Source organism: Scyliorhinus canicula, chromosome 3 (genome assembly GCF_902713615.1).
Source record: "Scyliorhinus canicula chromosome 3, sScyCan1.1, whole genome shotgun sequence".
NCBI lineage: Eukaryota > Metazoa > Chordata > Chondrichthyes > Carcharhiniformes > Scyliorhinidae > Scyliorhinus > Scyliorhinus canicula.
This window is the reverse complement of record NC_052148.1, coordinates 210,448,368-210,466,532: the sequence shown is the minus strand read 5'-3', so window position 1 is coordinate 210,466,532 and position 18,165 is coordinate 210,448,368. Positions and strand designations below refer to the sequence as shown.

At 46.6% G+C, this 18,165-nt stretch overlaps 1 protein-coding gene across 3 annotated transcripts in view; it reads right to left on the bottom strand.

Annotated features, from left to right (window-relative positions):
- LOC119963269 (tolloid-like protein 1) overlaps nucleotides 1-18,165 on the bottom strand; it is a 484,046-nt gene that overhangs the window by 67,639 nt on the left and 398,242 nt on the right. For 2 of the 3 annotated variants that reach the window (XM_038792118.1, XM_038792120.1), the window contains one exon: nucleotides 15,830-15,940. The exons of the other annotated variant lie outside the window; for it this stretch is intronic. In XM_038792118.1, coding sequence (XP_038648046.1) covers nucleotides 15,830-15,940 — 111 coding nt within the window. The remainder of the gene's footprint in view (nucleotides 1-15,829; nucleotides 15,941-18,165) is intronic. 3 annotated transcript variants of the gene reach the window in all.

Sequence of the window (18,165 nt, the reverse complement as noted above, 5' to 3'; positions counted from 1 at the left end):
GAGCTCCTGGAACTTTTAACCTCGATCGGATGTAAAGTTAACCCCAGAAAGGCCTAGATATTAGAGAACAAAGTGATGTATTTGGGTACAGTCATCACGCACGGCAAACGCGAGATCGAATTCAAAAGGATTGATTCGATTGTCAAATTGCCCCTTCCCCAGAATGTTTCAGCCCTCCGGTCGTTTTTAGGACTGGTTGGTTACTGTCGGAACCATATCGATGGTTTCGCGACAAAGGCAGCCCCACTCTCAGACCTCCTTAAGAAAGGAGCCCCATGGGAATGGCTTCCGCAGCATACAGAGGCTGTGGAAGATTTAAAGAAAGCCCTTAGCGCAGCACCCGCGCTACAAGTCCCAGACCAACTCTCCCCCTATGCAATAGAGGTAGCGAGCACAGATCTGACCCTCTCGGCCGTGCTACTCCAGGAACGGCACGAGCAGCTAAGACCAGTGGCTTATGCCTCCAGACTTTTAGACCCCGTAGAGCAAGGATTTTCAGCCTGCGAGAGGCACCTCCTAGCAGTTTTTTGGGCAGTTCAGTACTTTGCGTACATTACCGGACTCAATCCCATCACCATTTTGACCGAGCACACCCCCACACAGTTACTTCTAGCCGGTCGACTGAAGGACGGTTCAGTTAGCCAGATTAGAGCAGCTAGATGGACGTTACTTTTACAAGGACGGGGCATCACAGTTAAACGGACCAGGACACACACATTTTTAGCCGACAACCTCCAATATCCAGGACAGCCCCATGAATGTGAAATTGTAGCACCCCTACACAACACAGGAACCTTCATAGCAAAGACACCCCCCAGAAAGATAGGGAATTCAAGCCAGAGCCCCCAGCACACAGACACGTGTGCCCCACTGAAAATATATGTGGACGGTTCATCCACAGTTTTAGATGGAGAACGCATCACTGGATGCGGGATCTATGTTGAGGATGCGCAGGGTCGCGCATTAGAAGAAATCTCTTTAAAATTACCAGGACACTTAGGCGCGCAGGCAGCAGAGCTCGCGGCCATCGCATACATAGTGGACCACCCAGATTCGTTTCCCAGCCCGGCAGACATATATTCGGACAGTTTGTATGTCTGTAACAGTTTAACAGATTTTCTACCCCTGTGGAGGACACGAGGTTTTGTCTCCGCGGACGGGAAGCCCCTTCCATCAGCCCCATTACTCCGCCATATCCTAGAGAAGGCAAAGGATAGGACGTATGGCATAATCAAAGTTAGAAGTCACCATAGGTCATCCCCCCCTGGAAATGTAAAAGCCGATGCACTGGCAAAAGCAGGTTCCAGGCGAGGACACTTTTGGACACCCCCAGCTGGCGCACCAGCTAGCGCCCCTGTGAGTGCAGTTCAGGTCTCACAGACGGAAATTAAAGACTTAGTTGAGGCACAGAAGCAGGATAGAGATCTCAGGGAGATTTTTAAAGGAAATTTTGTGCACCAATACGATACGTTCAGACACGCTTTGACCACACATGAGGGTGTGATCATTAAGGATAAACTTTATGTGGTTCCGGAACAGAATAGGAATCAGATGATTGCCTTGTTCCATGACAGTCATGGACACCAAGGGATCGACCCGACCACAAGGCACCTCAGGCAACTCTGTTGGTGGCCAAATTTAAGAAACGATGTGACCCATTACATCGAGAATTGCCTAATTTGTGCACAAAATAACCCGGAGAGGTACTCGAAAAAGGCACAACTTAGACATACTCGACCAGTTAATGGCCCCTGGACTAACCTCCAGATCGATTTTATAGGACCATTGCCCCCTTGTAGGAATGGCTATAAATATGTTCTGGTCGTTATAGACACCTTTACCAAATGGGTAGAGGCATTCCCCTCATGAACCAATACAGCTAAGACAGCTGCAAAGATCCTGACCCACCACATCTTCACGAGATGGGGTCTCCCGAGAAGTATAGATGCAGATCAGGGATCTCACTTCACAGGACGGGTCATGCAGAACGTCCTGACAATATTTGGCATTAAACAAAATTTCTACATTGCGTATCACCCCCAGTCGAACGCATGAATCGGACCCTAAAATCGACCCTTAGAAAAATAGTTCAGGAGAACAATTCAACATGGGATTCAGTACTCCCATTCGCATTCATGTTCATCCGCAACACGGTTTCATCATCCACAGGATTCACCCCACACACGCTCATGACCGGACGCCCTATGAAAGGTACAGAATTCCTTTTAGGACTGGACATGACTAGCCCCGAAGTGACGGCCCTCACACATGAGAAGGCAATCAAAGACCTAGTTGAGACTGTGAGGTCTGCACAGTTAGCAGCCGCAGTAAAATTGGGAAAAAGACGAAAACAAAGCACAGCTTGCTTTAATAAGAACGTACACCCCACAGAATTTCAGGTTGGACAACAGGTAATGTTATCTGTTTATAACCCCAGCAGCTTTTTGGCACCTAAATTTTCCGGCCCGTATTCAATTTCGGACAAAATTAGCCCCTCCATTTATAGAATAAAATACCCCAATGGTAAGACTGCGTGGTTTCATATTAACCAACTGAAGGCATATGGAACACAGTCTAACCACACACACCATGTCCTGCTAGACGCAGCAGAACATCTCGCCCCGCCCACTAGAGACACATTCCCACCATCCCCCTCACAGACCAGTTCCTCATCGGACTCGCCCATGACGCCGTCCACTGACTTCAGACCACGCCCCAAAACGCCCACAAGCTGCCACAGCAGAGACAGCGACAGTGACTGTGAAACTGAGGACAGCCACAGAACTCCACCCTACAGCCCCCACTTCAACGACTTCGACCCCGACTCCAGTGACCCCATGGAGGTCACCTACGTTAAATACCTAGACCCACCACCCGACCCCGACGACACCGACAATGCCCCTTCAAACTTAGATACCACAATTTGGCAAAGGGACAATTCATGGAGACTTGTCCGCAAGGATGAGAGTGACCCCCGGTCACATAATGCACAGATCGCGTGCCTGATCCACACAAGAGTGTGGGATCCGGGAGAAAAGGAAGACGTGATGTCTGACTCCCGATACGGCAACCCCTTTGTGACCCTGTTCACAGAGAAAGAGGAGAAGTGAGGTGTCCAGATGATGTAAAAGAGGAACCGCTTGAGGGAAGCGATATCCTTTCTGATGGAACCTGCACGTATGTTTTGTTTGTTTGTGTTTGTTTGTTTTTTGATAATATTAAGGGTTTGATTGGAGATCAGATCACTTTGTTGTTTGTTAAAGGTTTGATTGGAGGTTGGCCATCTTCTTTTCAGCTGAAAAGCTTGTGACCGCCTCGCACACACGTTAGTTTATCCGCAGATACCTCTGAGAACTTCAGTTAAGTATCCTCTGGTGAACCGACAAAGTTCACGACTTGTAATCTGTTTTCGGATGTTGGAGCATCTTGGCTCCTCCCTTCTTTTTCAGGTACCCCTCTATTCTGTGAATAGAGGCTGCAATCCCACGATGAATACATTCATACCCGTTCATTTCAGGTTGCTCAGGTAGCGGACAAACGGCACTGAGGACCCGCCCTGTCTGAGAACCCCTTTGGTCAGCCAAGCTCGGGTACGGCACAGCACGTCTTACCCGGGGATCCCGTTCAAATCTTACCCGTAGCGGCCCATACGCAACTCATTCGACCTTTTCGTTCAAAATTTGGTTTCATTTTTCTTTAGGTAGCCCTTCGGCAGCCATCCCACATGCTATTTACATCCAGGAACATTCGGATGGTAAATCGCAAAGCCTGCGAGACGGCTCGCAGTAGAAAAGTTGTTAGGTGTATATCTGCTCCTAAATTTGCATTTGAAAAAAAAAATGAGGGGAGTCACAGGGTGTGACTTGGCCATTCATTTAAGGGTCAATTCGAATGAGAGGACAGATACACTAACAGTACAGATATTAAACTGTGTATTGACAGATACTGTGCTTGATCCCATAGCTTTCGAACAGTCGGAGGGTTCACGGCAAGGATCGGCCATACAAAGGAAGAGAAGGAAGAGAACAAAGAAGACCATGATGGAAGCCTACCTATTTATTTTAAATATTGTTGTATTTTTGCATGTTGAAGCAAATCATGTTTCCCCCGCGACCCCCGCCGTTAATGTTTCCCACACATCGACTTCTCCATTCTCAGCACTGATCAGTGAGGTTCAGACCTGGTGCACGAAATTCATGACCTGGTACTCGATGTCGTATGTGATTGAATCACTGTTGGTGATTGCAATTCTCTGCATCATAGTACAGACCCTCAGGTTGAGGAAATGGAAAAGGAGAGCCTCCCATTCCTGCCCCTCAACCATTTACGGAGTTCAATCCCCTATTTTCGGGTTTCACCAATCCCCCCAACCCCTTGATGCATAGGAAATGTATTTATAGCCATATGTAAATAAAAATGAGACACTGATGTATTATATGGTTCTGAACTCGATTGCCGAGTCAGAAAGCGACATGTACTGTGGTGTGAATGGATAAGACTTTAGAATGTGATGAAATGTTTAAAGTAAGATGAGAATAGGAATTGTGATAGATAGAGGTTCCCGAATATTGGTAATGCAAGTCCCCTTTGACATAGCGCCAAGTAGAAAATGTGAGTTAAAATTTTCTTGCCATAGTTAAGGACAGAGTAGACGCCCAGGAACTTGCTAAGGTCAGGGAACCCAAAAAGGAACCCAAAGGAAATCGAAGTAACATAGAAGAACCATACATAGGTGATCCTTCAGAATTTCTCGTGAGGATCACAAGGAGGGAATTTAGCCCTCTAAGATGGACACCAGTCTACAAAATGGAGAACCACAAAGAATACAGGGAAAAACAGCCATAGTAAGGACACACAGCTTGCAGAAGCATTTAGCATTTTTGCACGTACAAAACCGGTTTCAAGGCAGTTGCAGAAACTCAGCCAAAGGTGCAAATAGGAAAGCGATCTGCATACTAATGAGGTGATACCGGCCCAGTCCCAGATACAATAGAAACATTTTAAGTATCAATCGATACTTTTCTATAGCTACCCAGCCAGGATGGCGCCAGAGAAACCAGAATAGTGACCCCGAGGAACCGCCCCAGCCATCGAGAAACGACCCCAGGATAGGGGAGTTCAAAACGTATCGATCGGGAAAGACCCAATCGATGAGGGAACCGCCCCAAGGGGACCTGGACCTCCTGGGACCTATAAAAAAAAGGTCCCACACATGATTCGGTCTGTTGCTTCCTGACTCCGGCCTAGGCTGTTGCATCCTGACTCCAGACTCTGACCCCAGCTTCCAGACCCTGTCTTTCATCAGCGGCCGTTGAGCATCAGCCATCTATCAGTAAGTGCCAAAACAACGATCGCTACGTGACCCAGGCGTTGCTTATACACTTGCCGACTTAATAACCAGAAGTTGCAGACCAAGAACGGGACGAAGGCCTTGCCCCCCTGACCTTGCCTGTTCCTTTCTAGATAAGTATTTAGTCGTTGAATAGTAGGAATAAGTATTAGTCTTTTAGCGTGTGCATGAGTATTTATTATATTTGTTATAATAAACACTAATTGTTTGGACTTACTGATCGGTGTTTAGATTTATTGCTTTGAACTTGACCTTGATAACTTGTGACGGTGTCTCTTATGGCACCTGGCGACTCCTGAGTATAAATACAGATACAGAGCCAAACCAGTGTTAAGCACATGTCCTTTAAATGGAGGCGTGTTAATCACACTAACAGTAGAACGAGCAACAATCGAGATTCTGGTTCCTCAGCAGTTCAGGTACCGCGGCAATCTCAGTGCCAACTGGCGTGCATTCAAGCAGCGATTTGAGCTTTACATGGTGGCATCCGAGCTAGATGGTGTGGCCGATGCTGAGAAGATAGATCTTCTACTCACCATTGCGGGTGAAAGTGCAACAGAAATCTTCAACTCCTTCGAGTACTCCAAAGGGCAGGACAAGAGAGACTTCCAGACAGTCCTGGACAAGTTTGAAAACTACTGCGAGGTACACACAACAGAAATCCGTAAAACCGGCACCTCTACTCACCACGAGGTAAAGATAGACTTGCAACAGAAGCAAACGGCAGTTTGACTGACAGCCATCTTGCGCAAGGAGCCGCGCATGCGCAGTTCCGAAAAATGCGCACAGTGAAGGAAAGTCTGTTTGCGCATGCACGACAAACCGCACATGCGCAGTTGAGCAAAGAGCGCACAGTAAAGGAAAAGCGATCTGCGCATGCGCAATCCATTCCTATGCTCTACATTACAAGCGTCATGACGTCAGAGGCCCCAGACCATGCCCACTTAAAGGGGAAATGTCTGAAAATAGTGAAAAAAAATTTTAAAGCCAGAAAACACAATTCTTTCACCTGGAATGACAGCACAATGCCTGAACTTCAACCAGTAGCTGAAAGTAACCTTCGCAGAACCCTGCAACAAGCAGTTAGCACCGCCCTAAGAGATGATTTAGTCCTTGAAGACTACGACTCAGACGATGATTTCATCATTGGACGTGGCGACCTCTGTACCAAATCCGAACCGCAACGAGATGTGTTGTACATTGAAGCATCCAACACAGTCATGGACGAGTTCTTCGGATTTGAGGATCCTCAGCCCAGCATAGACGACATCCCGACCCATGAGTACAGGATTCTGCTGCGGCCTGAAGCCAAGAGACAGAGAGTGTTCCAAGCCCACAGAGAGCGGCCTGACGCCAAGAGAGTGATCCACACACCACGAAGAGTCCCCGACTCCGCACAGAAAGCGATGACAGACTCCACAGCGAGACCACTGCACGTCTCCACAGAGAGAACACAGAAAGACTCCACAGCGAGACCACTGCATGACTCAGTTGAGAGCCCACAGATCGACTCCACAAAGAAACCACTGCATGACTCCACACAGGGAACAATGCCAGACTCCACAGAGAGAGCAACACAAGTCTCCACAGCGAGTTCGTTGACAGACTCCACGATGGAAGCAACGCAAGACTCCAGAGCGCGGTATTTGCATGAACAAGACCATGAAGGTCTAGCAACCTTATCTGAGCAACCAACAGCAGACGATGCAAGTCTGCCAGGCTCAAGTGCACAGCAAGACGGCAATGACAGTCTACCTCGCTCACGTGAACAACAAAAAGACTATGACAGTCTACCCAGATTATTTGAGCCACCAGAAGGAGACTTTGACAGTCTACCCAGCTCATCTAACCGACAAAAAGACACTGACGGTCTACCCACTGTATGTGCGACACGTGACAAAGGCTTCACAATTCCCATACAAGATGTGCAACATCTCAGCAAGACTGACAGATCTCAGCTAGTATGCTCAGAGGCACTCGACAATCAAAGTGAGGCTCCGAGTGACTCCAGTGACACCACGTTAATTCAAACCTCATCTACTCAAGCTTCTCCACAAGAACCTGAAATTACACCAGACAGGGAGCATCACGAAACCAAAGGTGATTCAGGTGAACCAGAAAGGGCTCCAGATGGGGAGCATCGACAAGCCAAAGATGATTCAAGTGAACCGGACATGACTCCAGGCGGGGAGCAGGGGAGCACCGAGGAATCAGAGACGGCACGCTCAGTGAAACAGCAGATGCCACAAAGGACACTGACACAAGTAACTTTATGAAGGACTCGAATTCTCCACTCGGTGTGGTCATTGAGCGTAACAAACACAACAACAAAACCTACAAAAAACAACAAAGACAACAACAAGAAGCGTACCAAAGGCAACAACCAAAACAAAAAGCACGTCAATAACAACAATGACAACAATACTGGAACAACAACTGGTACGACATGGTACAACTTTGCCAATGCAGGGCACGGTGACATCACAGCTCAAGACAATGGCAAGTATGCAGACATACCATGGCATGACAACGCATCTTACAAATTCATGTTTGCTACACTACAAACATGCAGATCAGTTTTCAAGGTCAGACAGGAAAGGTGACATCAAGAATCGCTACCACAAGCATCGAAAAAAAAGAGTCCAAATCAGACCACTCAACCATATAAATTCATGAACTTTGGACTCATAACTGTTATTTGATACTGTATACTCCTCAATGTCATCATAACTATTCTTTGATCTTGTATCGTCATCACTGTCATCACGACTTGTACATGTCATCACTTATCTACCTATTTTGTTCAATTTTCTTTAACGAAGTTCAGACAATATGTAACACGAGAAAAGGGGGATGTGGTGATATGCATCACTGTAAATACACAAGGGGTTAATGTAAATACACTATGACTAAGTAACCACTAGAGGGAGCACCAGAGATGTCATCACACACAAACATACAGCCAATGGGTCATTATAACAGGACACAACCAATGGGTAATCAGGACACCCAGAGGTGGCATTACCACGAGGGGGCATTACACAACCCATATAAAAGGACAGGGCACACATGCTCTGCCTCTTTCCACAGACAGACATCTAGAAAGTACATAAGGATTGATCAGAAGCATCACACCCAACTCGTGGCTTAGAGCAGACTGGTTTAGTTAGACTGAGCTACTACAGTTAGATTAGCAGGAGAGTCAAACACATTTAAGAACTGTGTTAATAGTTCAATAAACATATTGAACTCATTACAAAGTCTGGATCTTCCTTTGTCAAAGCATATATCAAGGAAGCAGCTTATGCAACACGAAGAAGCATAATACAACACTTCCTTGATGCTCCGCCCCCAATGGACCGACTTCCGGACGGCGTCGGTCGCGTGTCCACTCAATTTTCGGGGACTTCGCGTGATGGCTACAGACTGTGCCCAGCGCTGCCACAGTCGGGGGGGCATTCTGCTGGCATGGGGGCGGCGAGGGGGGTTACAGGGGGGTACTATCTAGCAGGCCGGATCCATGGGTGGTCATGACCGGGCCATCCTCTGTCCGTATCTGCAGGTACAGCCGGGGGCTTTACGTGGCATGGCTGCTAGCCCCCCCTCACCGGGCAGAGGATTGGAGCTGGTGCAGCATCAACTGTTTGGTCGTAAGATCAGATGCTGCCTCCGGACATAGCAGCAAAATCAGAGAATCCAGGCCTGTATATTCAGACTACTTCCCCTTGAATAGGGGCTCTAGCTAGGGCTGCCCACTTTCTCCACGTTTATTTGCTCTGGCAATAGAGTCCCCCTCTATAGCCTTGACAGCTTTCAATCAACGGAGGGGTATTAATCAGGACGGGATGGAACATTGGGTATCTCTTTATGCAGATGGCCTACTTTTGTACATTGGTGTCAGGGTGGCCCACAATTGAGCCCCACTCCACAATTTGAATTATTCCAGCCTGATCAACAATGTTAGAATGGAACTAACATTTATCTTTGGTTGACAATATTCAAACAATAAAAATGAACATACTACTAGATTTTTCTATTTCTTGCAATGCCTCCCCATTTTCCTGCACAAATCTATTTATATAAAAGTTAATAAATTGATATCTGTCTTAATTTGGGCAGGAAAGAATCGCAGAATCCGCAGTGTATTATTCCAGAGGGAAAAAGCAGACAGGGAGCTTGGCCCCCTCAAACTTGTTTTATTACTGGCAGCCAATATCCAACAAATCTTACTGTGGATCAGCATTCCCTGTTCAATCTGGAGGCCTAATGGAGGCACTAAAGCATGGCATTGATTCTTGTAGCATTGAAAAACTGGGTGCTAAGGAGTCAAACCTTGTGACTATAATCTTTCCTGATCACAAAGCTGTTCCCAAAGCTTTTCAGAAGATGTTTGCCAGTGCACACCAAAAGCAGATTGAAAACTTGAGTGAACTGCTTTCTCTGTTGCCTTGTTATATGTGCAACAAATTAAATGAAAAATTAAATGAAAATCGCTTATTGTCACGTGTAGACTTCAATAAAGTTACTGTGAAAAGCCCCTAGTTGCCACATTCCGGCGCCTGTTCGGGGAGGCTGGTATGGGAATTGAACCGTGCTGCTGGCCTGCCTTGGTCTGCTTTAAAAGCCAGCGATTTAGCCCAGTGTGCTAAACCAGCCCCTAATAATGAAAATTCAAACTGAACCATGTTGAAAAAAAATGACATTTGCCTTACTAGACTGAACTTCAAAAAATTTAATATTCTTTTGTATGATGGGCAGTATTTTTGCAGAAAAGTACACATTGACCACAAGAAGTGCACAAACCAATAAAATGCTTACAAAGACAGGTAAAGTTCATAACACGTCAGCAGAATGCTAAATTAAATCAAATTAAATAAAAGCAGATGTAAGAATTCAGTTTTGTAATATGCTGTCAGTCAGTTCCAGTTATTGTCAGAGAGAGCATATTTTTGAATGCCCAAGAAGATAAAATTAAGCCCATTCAGTTCAGATAAGGTACAAATGATGAACGATATTGTGAAATATCAAATCAACTACTGAAACTGCTTTTCCTTTAATATTGGTTAGCAACAAATATTCACTGTACACCACACCACAAACTAAGTAATATTCAAATTGACCACTGTTCCACCGGAATGATTTCAGATCGGGAATTAGAATGTAAATGTTATCAATGCAGGCCTAAAGCCCATTGCTGGGAAAAATGTGTCTTTAAGGGTGTCCCCTGAATGTACTAGATCACGGAGTGTGTCATCCTGATGTGACACAGCATACCAGCTGGTGTGATGGCAGAATGCCTAATTTTACCTGCTTTCTTGATGTGGATAACAAATTTACGTATCCTCTAAACAAAGCAAGTGCTGAGCTGCAGATGTGCCCTGCACTAGGATTATTTAAAGGACCAATTGCAAGAAGGGAGAACTTCTCCTATTGTAAAGTATCTGGCAGGTGGGAATTTTATGGAGACTGCAAGAATTGAAAACATGGCATGTGGTGTGACTTAATTAAGCAGGATGCAAAATCTGAATTTTGTAATGGCGGGTTGAGGTGCAGAGATAAGTTAATGTTGTGTTTGTGGCGTGTTGAGCCTTGTGCAGGCCTGTGGTAGGTTCATACTTGTAATACATTCGCATGACATAAATACTCAATAAATTAATGCTCTATGTAATACAGTGCCATTGTGTCATATGAACAGAACTTTTTTTAATGTAATTTTAATATCGTTTTTGAGAAACACACAATATTCATAAGCAAAGACAAAAAACACAAACAAAACAAGGAAAAAGCAAATAACTTAAAGTTTATACCCAAAAATCCCAAATCCCTAACAGCTGATGGTGTCTAGGGGCGCGATCTGCCGACCGCGTTGTGCTCGAACGAGCGCACGGCGCATCCGGTAATTCCTGGAGAGTCCTCCTGCAAGCTTCTTGACAGCCTTTACATTTCAGGAGATCTCCCAGATCTTGTGAGGGATGAGAATCAGAACACGGCCCAAATTGGGCGTATCCAAACTGTGCGCGCCTAAGTAGGATATAAATCTACCTAGGTGATCATACCCAGTATCTACTGGCCTCCCAGGATCTATCAGCCACCCCAAGGAGGCCGTAGCTGGGTGCGTTTCAGTACTTGTCCACACAAATGTGGACCAAGTGGAACGGCACCCAGGAGTTCTCCCAGGTCATTGTAGGCCCCTGGGTGGCCACGAGTGGTGCAGGGTGGCACCCTGGCCCTCCCCTGGAACACCGTCACTTTGTCACTGCCCAGATGGCACTGCCAAGGTGCCCAGTTGGTGATGCCAAGTTGGCAGGAGCATTACCAGCAGGCAGTGCCAGGGTTCCGGGTGGTACTGCCAGGGACAGGGACTGAGAGGAAGCTATGCCTACAAAAGGAGGGTGGAGAGGGGGTATGAAGTATGGGGGTGTGCAGGGCAGGTAAGTAGGGACCCCTGGGATGTTGAGATGGTTGGGGATCCTGGATGGAGGGAGTCTGAAAGGGGGCATGGGGACGCCTGAAAAGGGGGGGTCCCCAGGGATCCCATAACAGGGTGTCTTCACTTGGGGGGTTGTGGGTAATGCCTATGTGTGTGAGGGGTGACATTGCCCATGGGTGGGATGTGTGGGGACCCGGTTGCTCACTTAGAGATCAGGCACCCTTTTAAAATGGTGGCCCGATCTCTGAGTTCAGCTCCCCAGCAATGAAAATAATTCTAAGGGTGCAATTGAACCAAATGGCATCTTAGCAAATTGGCAAATGGCAGCCAGGCACTCTGGCAGTGCCCCTGCTAGTGGCAATGCCACCTGGGCACCCATAAAATTCCCCCTTGCCAAACACTTTGCAATAGAAGTTCTCCTTTACTTGCAATTAGGTACTTGGTCCATCAATAACCCTAGCTGCAGCTTAGCACTTGCTTTGTTTAGAGGATACGCAGATTTGTTGTCCACACCTGCACAGGTAAAATTAGGCATTCTGCCTTCACATCAGCTGGCATGCTGTGTCACATCAGGATGACAAACTCCGTGATCTAGCACATTCAGGTGACACCCGCAAAGACACATTTTTCCCAGCAATGGGCTTTAGGCCTGCATTGATGACATTTGCATTCTATTCCCTTTCTGAAATCATTCCGATGGAACAGTGGTCAATTTGAATATTACTTAGTTTGTGGTGTGGTGCACAGTGAACATTTGTTGCTAACCAATATTAAAGGAAAAGCAGTTTCAGTAGTTGATTTGGTATTTCATAATATCGTTCATCATTTGTACCTTATCTGAACTGAAAATGTGGCTCTCTGACAATAATTAGAACTGACTGGCAGCATATTACAAAACTAAATTCTTACATCTGCTTTTATTTGAATTTGATTTAATTAGCATTTTGCTGATGTGTTATGAACCGTCTTATTTTTGCAAGCGTTTTTATTGGTTCATGCACTTCCTGTCGTCAATATATTTTTCTTCAAAAATATTACATCTTACATTTAATTTTTTAAAGTTCAGTCGAGTAAAGTAAGTATGATTTTCTATCCAACATAATGTTCTTCAAGTTCAATTTGAATTTCCATTCTTACTTGTTCACAAATAGCAAGGCAACAGAGAAAGCATTTGTTTCAGGGCTGGGTTTCTCTGGTATCCGGCGGGGCTGGCCATACCGGCGCCAAAGAGTGGCACGTACCACTCCGGCGTTGGGCCGCCCGGAAGGTGTGGAATCCTCTGTACCTTCGGGGGCTAGACTGGCGCTGGAGTGGGTTGGTGCCGCGCCAACCAGTGCCTAAGTGCATCCGCTGGCCGGCACGAGTTGGTGCATGCGCAGGAGCGCCAGCGTGTTCCCAGAACCGCTGGCGTGATCCCTGCACATGTGCAGGGGGTTTCTTCTCCGTGCCGGCCATGGTGGTGCTTTACACAGGCCGGCACGGAGGGAAAGAGTGCCCCCACGGCACAGGCCCGCCCGCAGCTCGGTGGGCCCCTGTCGTGCCCCCCCCCTCCCCCCCCCCCCCCCCACCCCCCCGGGGCCGGATACCCCCACACCCCCTGAGAACTCCGCAGGCCGCCCTCAGAGCCAGGCCCCACCGGTATGGACCTGGTCTAATCCACACCGGCGGGTCCAGCCGAAAATGGGCGGCCGCTCTGCCCATCGGGGATTGGAGAATCGCCGGTGGGGGGCCACTGCCAATGGCCCCCGACCAGCGCGGCACGATCCCCGCCCTTGCCAAAAAAACCGCTGCCGGAGAATTCAGGAGCCGGTGTCGGAGTGGCGGGGCGGGGTTCACGCTGCCCCCCCCCCCCCCCGCGATTCTCTGACCCGGTCGGAGAATCCCGCCCCAGAGTCCAGCATCCGCAGTAATTTGCTTTTAACAGAGAAAGCAGTTCACTCAAGTTTTCAATCTGCTTTTGGTGTGCGCTGGCAAATCTCTGCTGAAAAGCATCGACAGCAGCTTTGTGATCAGGATAGATTATAGCTACAGCGTTTGACTCCTTAGCATCTAGTTTTTCCGTGCAACATGTACGCACACTGCTGGCAGCGTTAGACACACCAGGTGCCATTTTGGTGAAGGCGTTAACACACACACACATGAAATGTCCACCAGAGGTGTGCACATGAGGCAGGTCATGATATCAATCAGGTAACACTAATTCAATGTCTGGGCTGCCATTTTGGAGCTCAATGCCCCAGTTGATGCCCTCTCAAATTGGTACAGCTCAACACACATTCAACAGCAGAAAGGATTTCATCATTGCTGTTTAAAGGGAGCACCAACAGAGGTTATTAGTTGATTGCTTTTTACTAGTTGTTGCTGCGATTGTAGAAGCATTAGGTGGTGTTTCCCAGTTATTCAAAGTTCCTGAAGGCTATAGGGAGTGATGTGGGCAGGTGCTGAAGAACTCTAATCTGATATCAAAGAATAAGCACAAATGGCTTGCTCCCAACTTGGGCATGGTCGTTTATGTTCCTCTTGGCCTGGAGTATGACAGAGATAATGAGCAGAGGTGACACAGTATTACAAACTGTTGGACATGGTGGAGGTGGTAGGGAAAAAAGACTTCCCAGCAGTAAGTCATATTCACCCAGGGATTTCAGGAAGCATTTTGCCTACCACAGTGAGGAACACTTCTAAGAATGTTTTTAGTGAAATCAGTCACATGCTGCAGCCACAACTGGAGCCTCAAGCGTGGACTGTTGGGGGGAGCTGGCAACATTTGCAACATCTCCCAGTTTATCATCCACTGTTGCAAAAAGGTCACTGAGGCTCTGTTATTTCAAGAGAGCTGAATGTATTTCATTATTTCTTGCCAGAGGAAAAAAGAGGAGGAGCAAGCTACAGAGTTGCATTTTACAACTTACCATGATCCCCATCATGCCCTCCCACGACATATACAAGGTTAGGTGGGAGCCACTCATGAGCTCGACAGCTGCAACACAACAATTTAACACTGGAGCAGTGTTGATTGTTTTATGCCGATCTCTGGAGGAAGTCCAACCTTAGAGAGCTTCCAGCCAGAAAATTGGCAGCTCTGTACTCCCAGTAGCACCAGCCAGGAGAAGGGGTCATGGAAAATCCCATCATGCCTCGGAGCCTGGAGACAGGGGTTTTGGTGGCACTGGATTCAACAGGTCATAAGGGAGAGTTGAAGGAGCAAGGGTCTTCAGAGGTGCCTCCGATGGGTCATGGGAGTCTGCAACGGAGAACCTCCTCTGTACTAAACCATTGCCTGACATCAGCCAGCATAGCTATTGCCGCTGAGTTTCACACATGGCGTGGATCTTCTCCTGGCATGGGTAACATACAGTCAGTGGTGAGATGAGGCTCTCAAGTGGCCATTAATTGTGCCTCAAAAAGCAAAGGGCCATCAAAATCTCTTCTGCCCTCTGTAAAGTATCAGAAAGATCAAAGGTGGGTGGGTAGCAGTGGGAAGACTGGATTTTGTATGCCAGCCCCACCTTCAAACTTGTCAGCTTGAGACTATAAAATCTAGCCCATGGTGACAGCAGTATGAGCTTGCATGGCAACAAATTGACCTTGCATGTCTTCAGTCTGAGCCTTCTGCTGCAACATGCAAAGTTCGTGTGGCTTCTGCTTGAACTGCATTAGAAGCGAAGATATCAGCCATCAGATATTGCATGGTGGTTTTATCTGCAAGTGCACTAATGAAATGGAAACACATTCCACACTGGAATGGATGTGCTCCAAGCTCTGCACAAAGCCATTGGCCAGGTTGGTGTTGGACACCTCTTCGATATTGGCCAAAGTCTGTCTGGTAAGCCTGCCATTGCATTGAGCATTTCGAATCAGTCTTCTTCTGGAGGTCACCCCAGCAAAATCTTCATCTGAATCTCTTATAGCAGAACTCAGTGGTGACCTCACCTTCCAGTAAGTTGGCATCTGCATTACCTGCGTCCCCTTACCCGCGCCGAAGGACACTTACCCAGTGTCGCAACTACTGCAAATCTTGCTATCATCTAAAGCAAGTGTAGTGTCAGTACCTGAGATTGTGGCTGTGAATGTAAGAGTGAGTGATGCTGCTTCTTCTTCTTCCTGCTCCTCCACCTCTTTCTCTTCCACCACTGCCTGGATTGGTTGGTGTTCTTTGATATCTGAAAGAAGAAAGGCACAAGGGTACAGTTGTGATGATGAAAGGGGAAAGTAAGAGGGGCATGTTTTAACCATGTGCAGTTTGTTTAAGCAGAGATTGAATAGATGACATCTTCCCTCCTTTCTGCCCTCTGCACCAGGATGTCCAGTGTAGTGTTGGATCACATTGAAATCTGCCTTTGCCACATTGGGCTATTCTTCTGTTCTTTCCAGTAAAAGAAGAGATTGTGAGAAATGGAGGATTGTTTCTTCTTCATGGATAAGGACCCAAGCCATGGCTAACCCATACCAATTAGATTCTGCTGTCTCCATGATGCGGCACCTTGTTTTATAAGAGAGGGACAAGTGTGCCAGTGAACGTGATGCAATGGGTTTGTGTGATTTGGAATAACTGGCAACATGTGCAAGATATGAGATATGGGCAGGAGGTTTGCAGTTGTGCTGAGGGTAGGAGTGTGAAGTGAAGCTATGAGTGTGCCATAATTGATAGAGATCGTTGTCAATGAGTTTACTAGTGCAGTAGATAGGATATGGCACTTAAAGCTGCATTCACTGACTTTGCCCACATGTATGAGGTAATCAAACTTTTTGTGACCCTCCATCCAGGTGCTTGCCGTTTGACTCCTGGCATTTTTCACCAAGATCATCTGATCTCACGGTCTTCAGTGTTTGAGTGGAGAGCCTCCTGCTCCTCTTTGACTAGATGACATCTTCCCTCCTTTCTGCCCTCTGCACCAGGATGTCCAGTGTAGTGTTGGATCACATTGAAATCTGCCTTTGCCACATTGGGCTATTCTTCTGTTCTTTCCAGTAAAGGATCAATTGTGGAATGACTTGAAGCGCCTGCTTCAGCTACAATGCACCTTCCCTTTAAGATGTTCGAGCTTAACACATGCTAACCTTTTAGTGTGCTTAGTGCTGGCAGCATGGAATAAATATTACAATGAGAAAGCAACATGAAGTCAGAAGAAACGCAAAATGCCCAAGCACTGCTCCCACTTTTAAGTCCTTCCCAACTTCACGGTCTTCATCTTTATTGAAGCCACTGATGCCTGAAACAGCTTTTCACCTTGTCCAAGGAATATCTATTGCTGAACAATATGGCACCATTGCAAAAAAAATTATTTTGCAATATTGAAAATATTCAAGCAATAAATGCAATGATTAATGGGCATCACTCTGAATGAGAAAATTTGGTTAAATAAAAAGGAAACAGACCTTTCTAATCTGAGATTTGAAGCGAATATATACATAAATGCAATCCATCCTTTTTTGTAGTGAGCCATCAATAATTACACCACCCCTGCTTGCTCTCAATTCTGCAATACTACCACATATAAAATAACAAGAGACGAATGATGAAGTGCGGGATAAATAACACAGGCACCTACTTAAAATATTTGTGGGTAAGTAAAAACGGGTGTAGAAAAGAAGTTGGCTGTAATAGATGTCAAGCAGCTTGAGCGAAGGATGAATCATTTCCTTGGTAACAACGTACCAGTCATATTTAAGTGCATTACTTATGTATGAAATTATTTCCTTTGGGGTGACCTGAAGGGTCTTGATAAGGTGAACACAGAGAATAATTCCATTGGTTGTGGAATCGAAAACACAGGGGCACAGTGTCTGGATATGGGGCCGCTCATGTACGACTAAGATGAGGAGAAATGTCTTCACTCAAAGGATTGTGAATCTTTGGAATTCTGTACCCCAGAGGATTGCGGAAGCTTCGTTGTTGAATACATTTAAGGTTGAGATGAAGATATTTTAGGTCTCTCGTGGAATTAAGGGATAAGGGGAGTGGGCAGGAAAAGAGTTGATGCCCAAGATCAGCCATGATCGTATTGAGTAGTGGAGCAGGCTCAATAAGCTGTGTGGTCCAGTCCTGCTCCTGGCAATCAGCAGAACCACCCACAGCTGACATGCTGGCAGACCTGTTGGAGTTTCACCACCCTAACTTGGAAATATATCGCCGTTCCTTCACTGTCGCTGAGGCAACATCCTGGAACTCCCACCCTAACAGCACTGTGGGTGTACCTACACCCCGAGGTCTGCAACGGTTCAAGAAGGCAACTCACCGCCATCTTCTAAAGGGCAACTAGGAATGGGTAATAAACGCAGGCCTAATCAGCGATGCCCACAAAATCCCCGTAAAATGAATTTTAAAAAACATCAAGTTCGCGATCCAAGGGTCAGAGGGTGCTTTCCACAAAGCGTGGAGGCCATT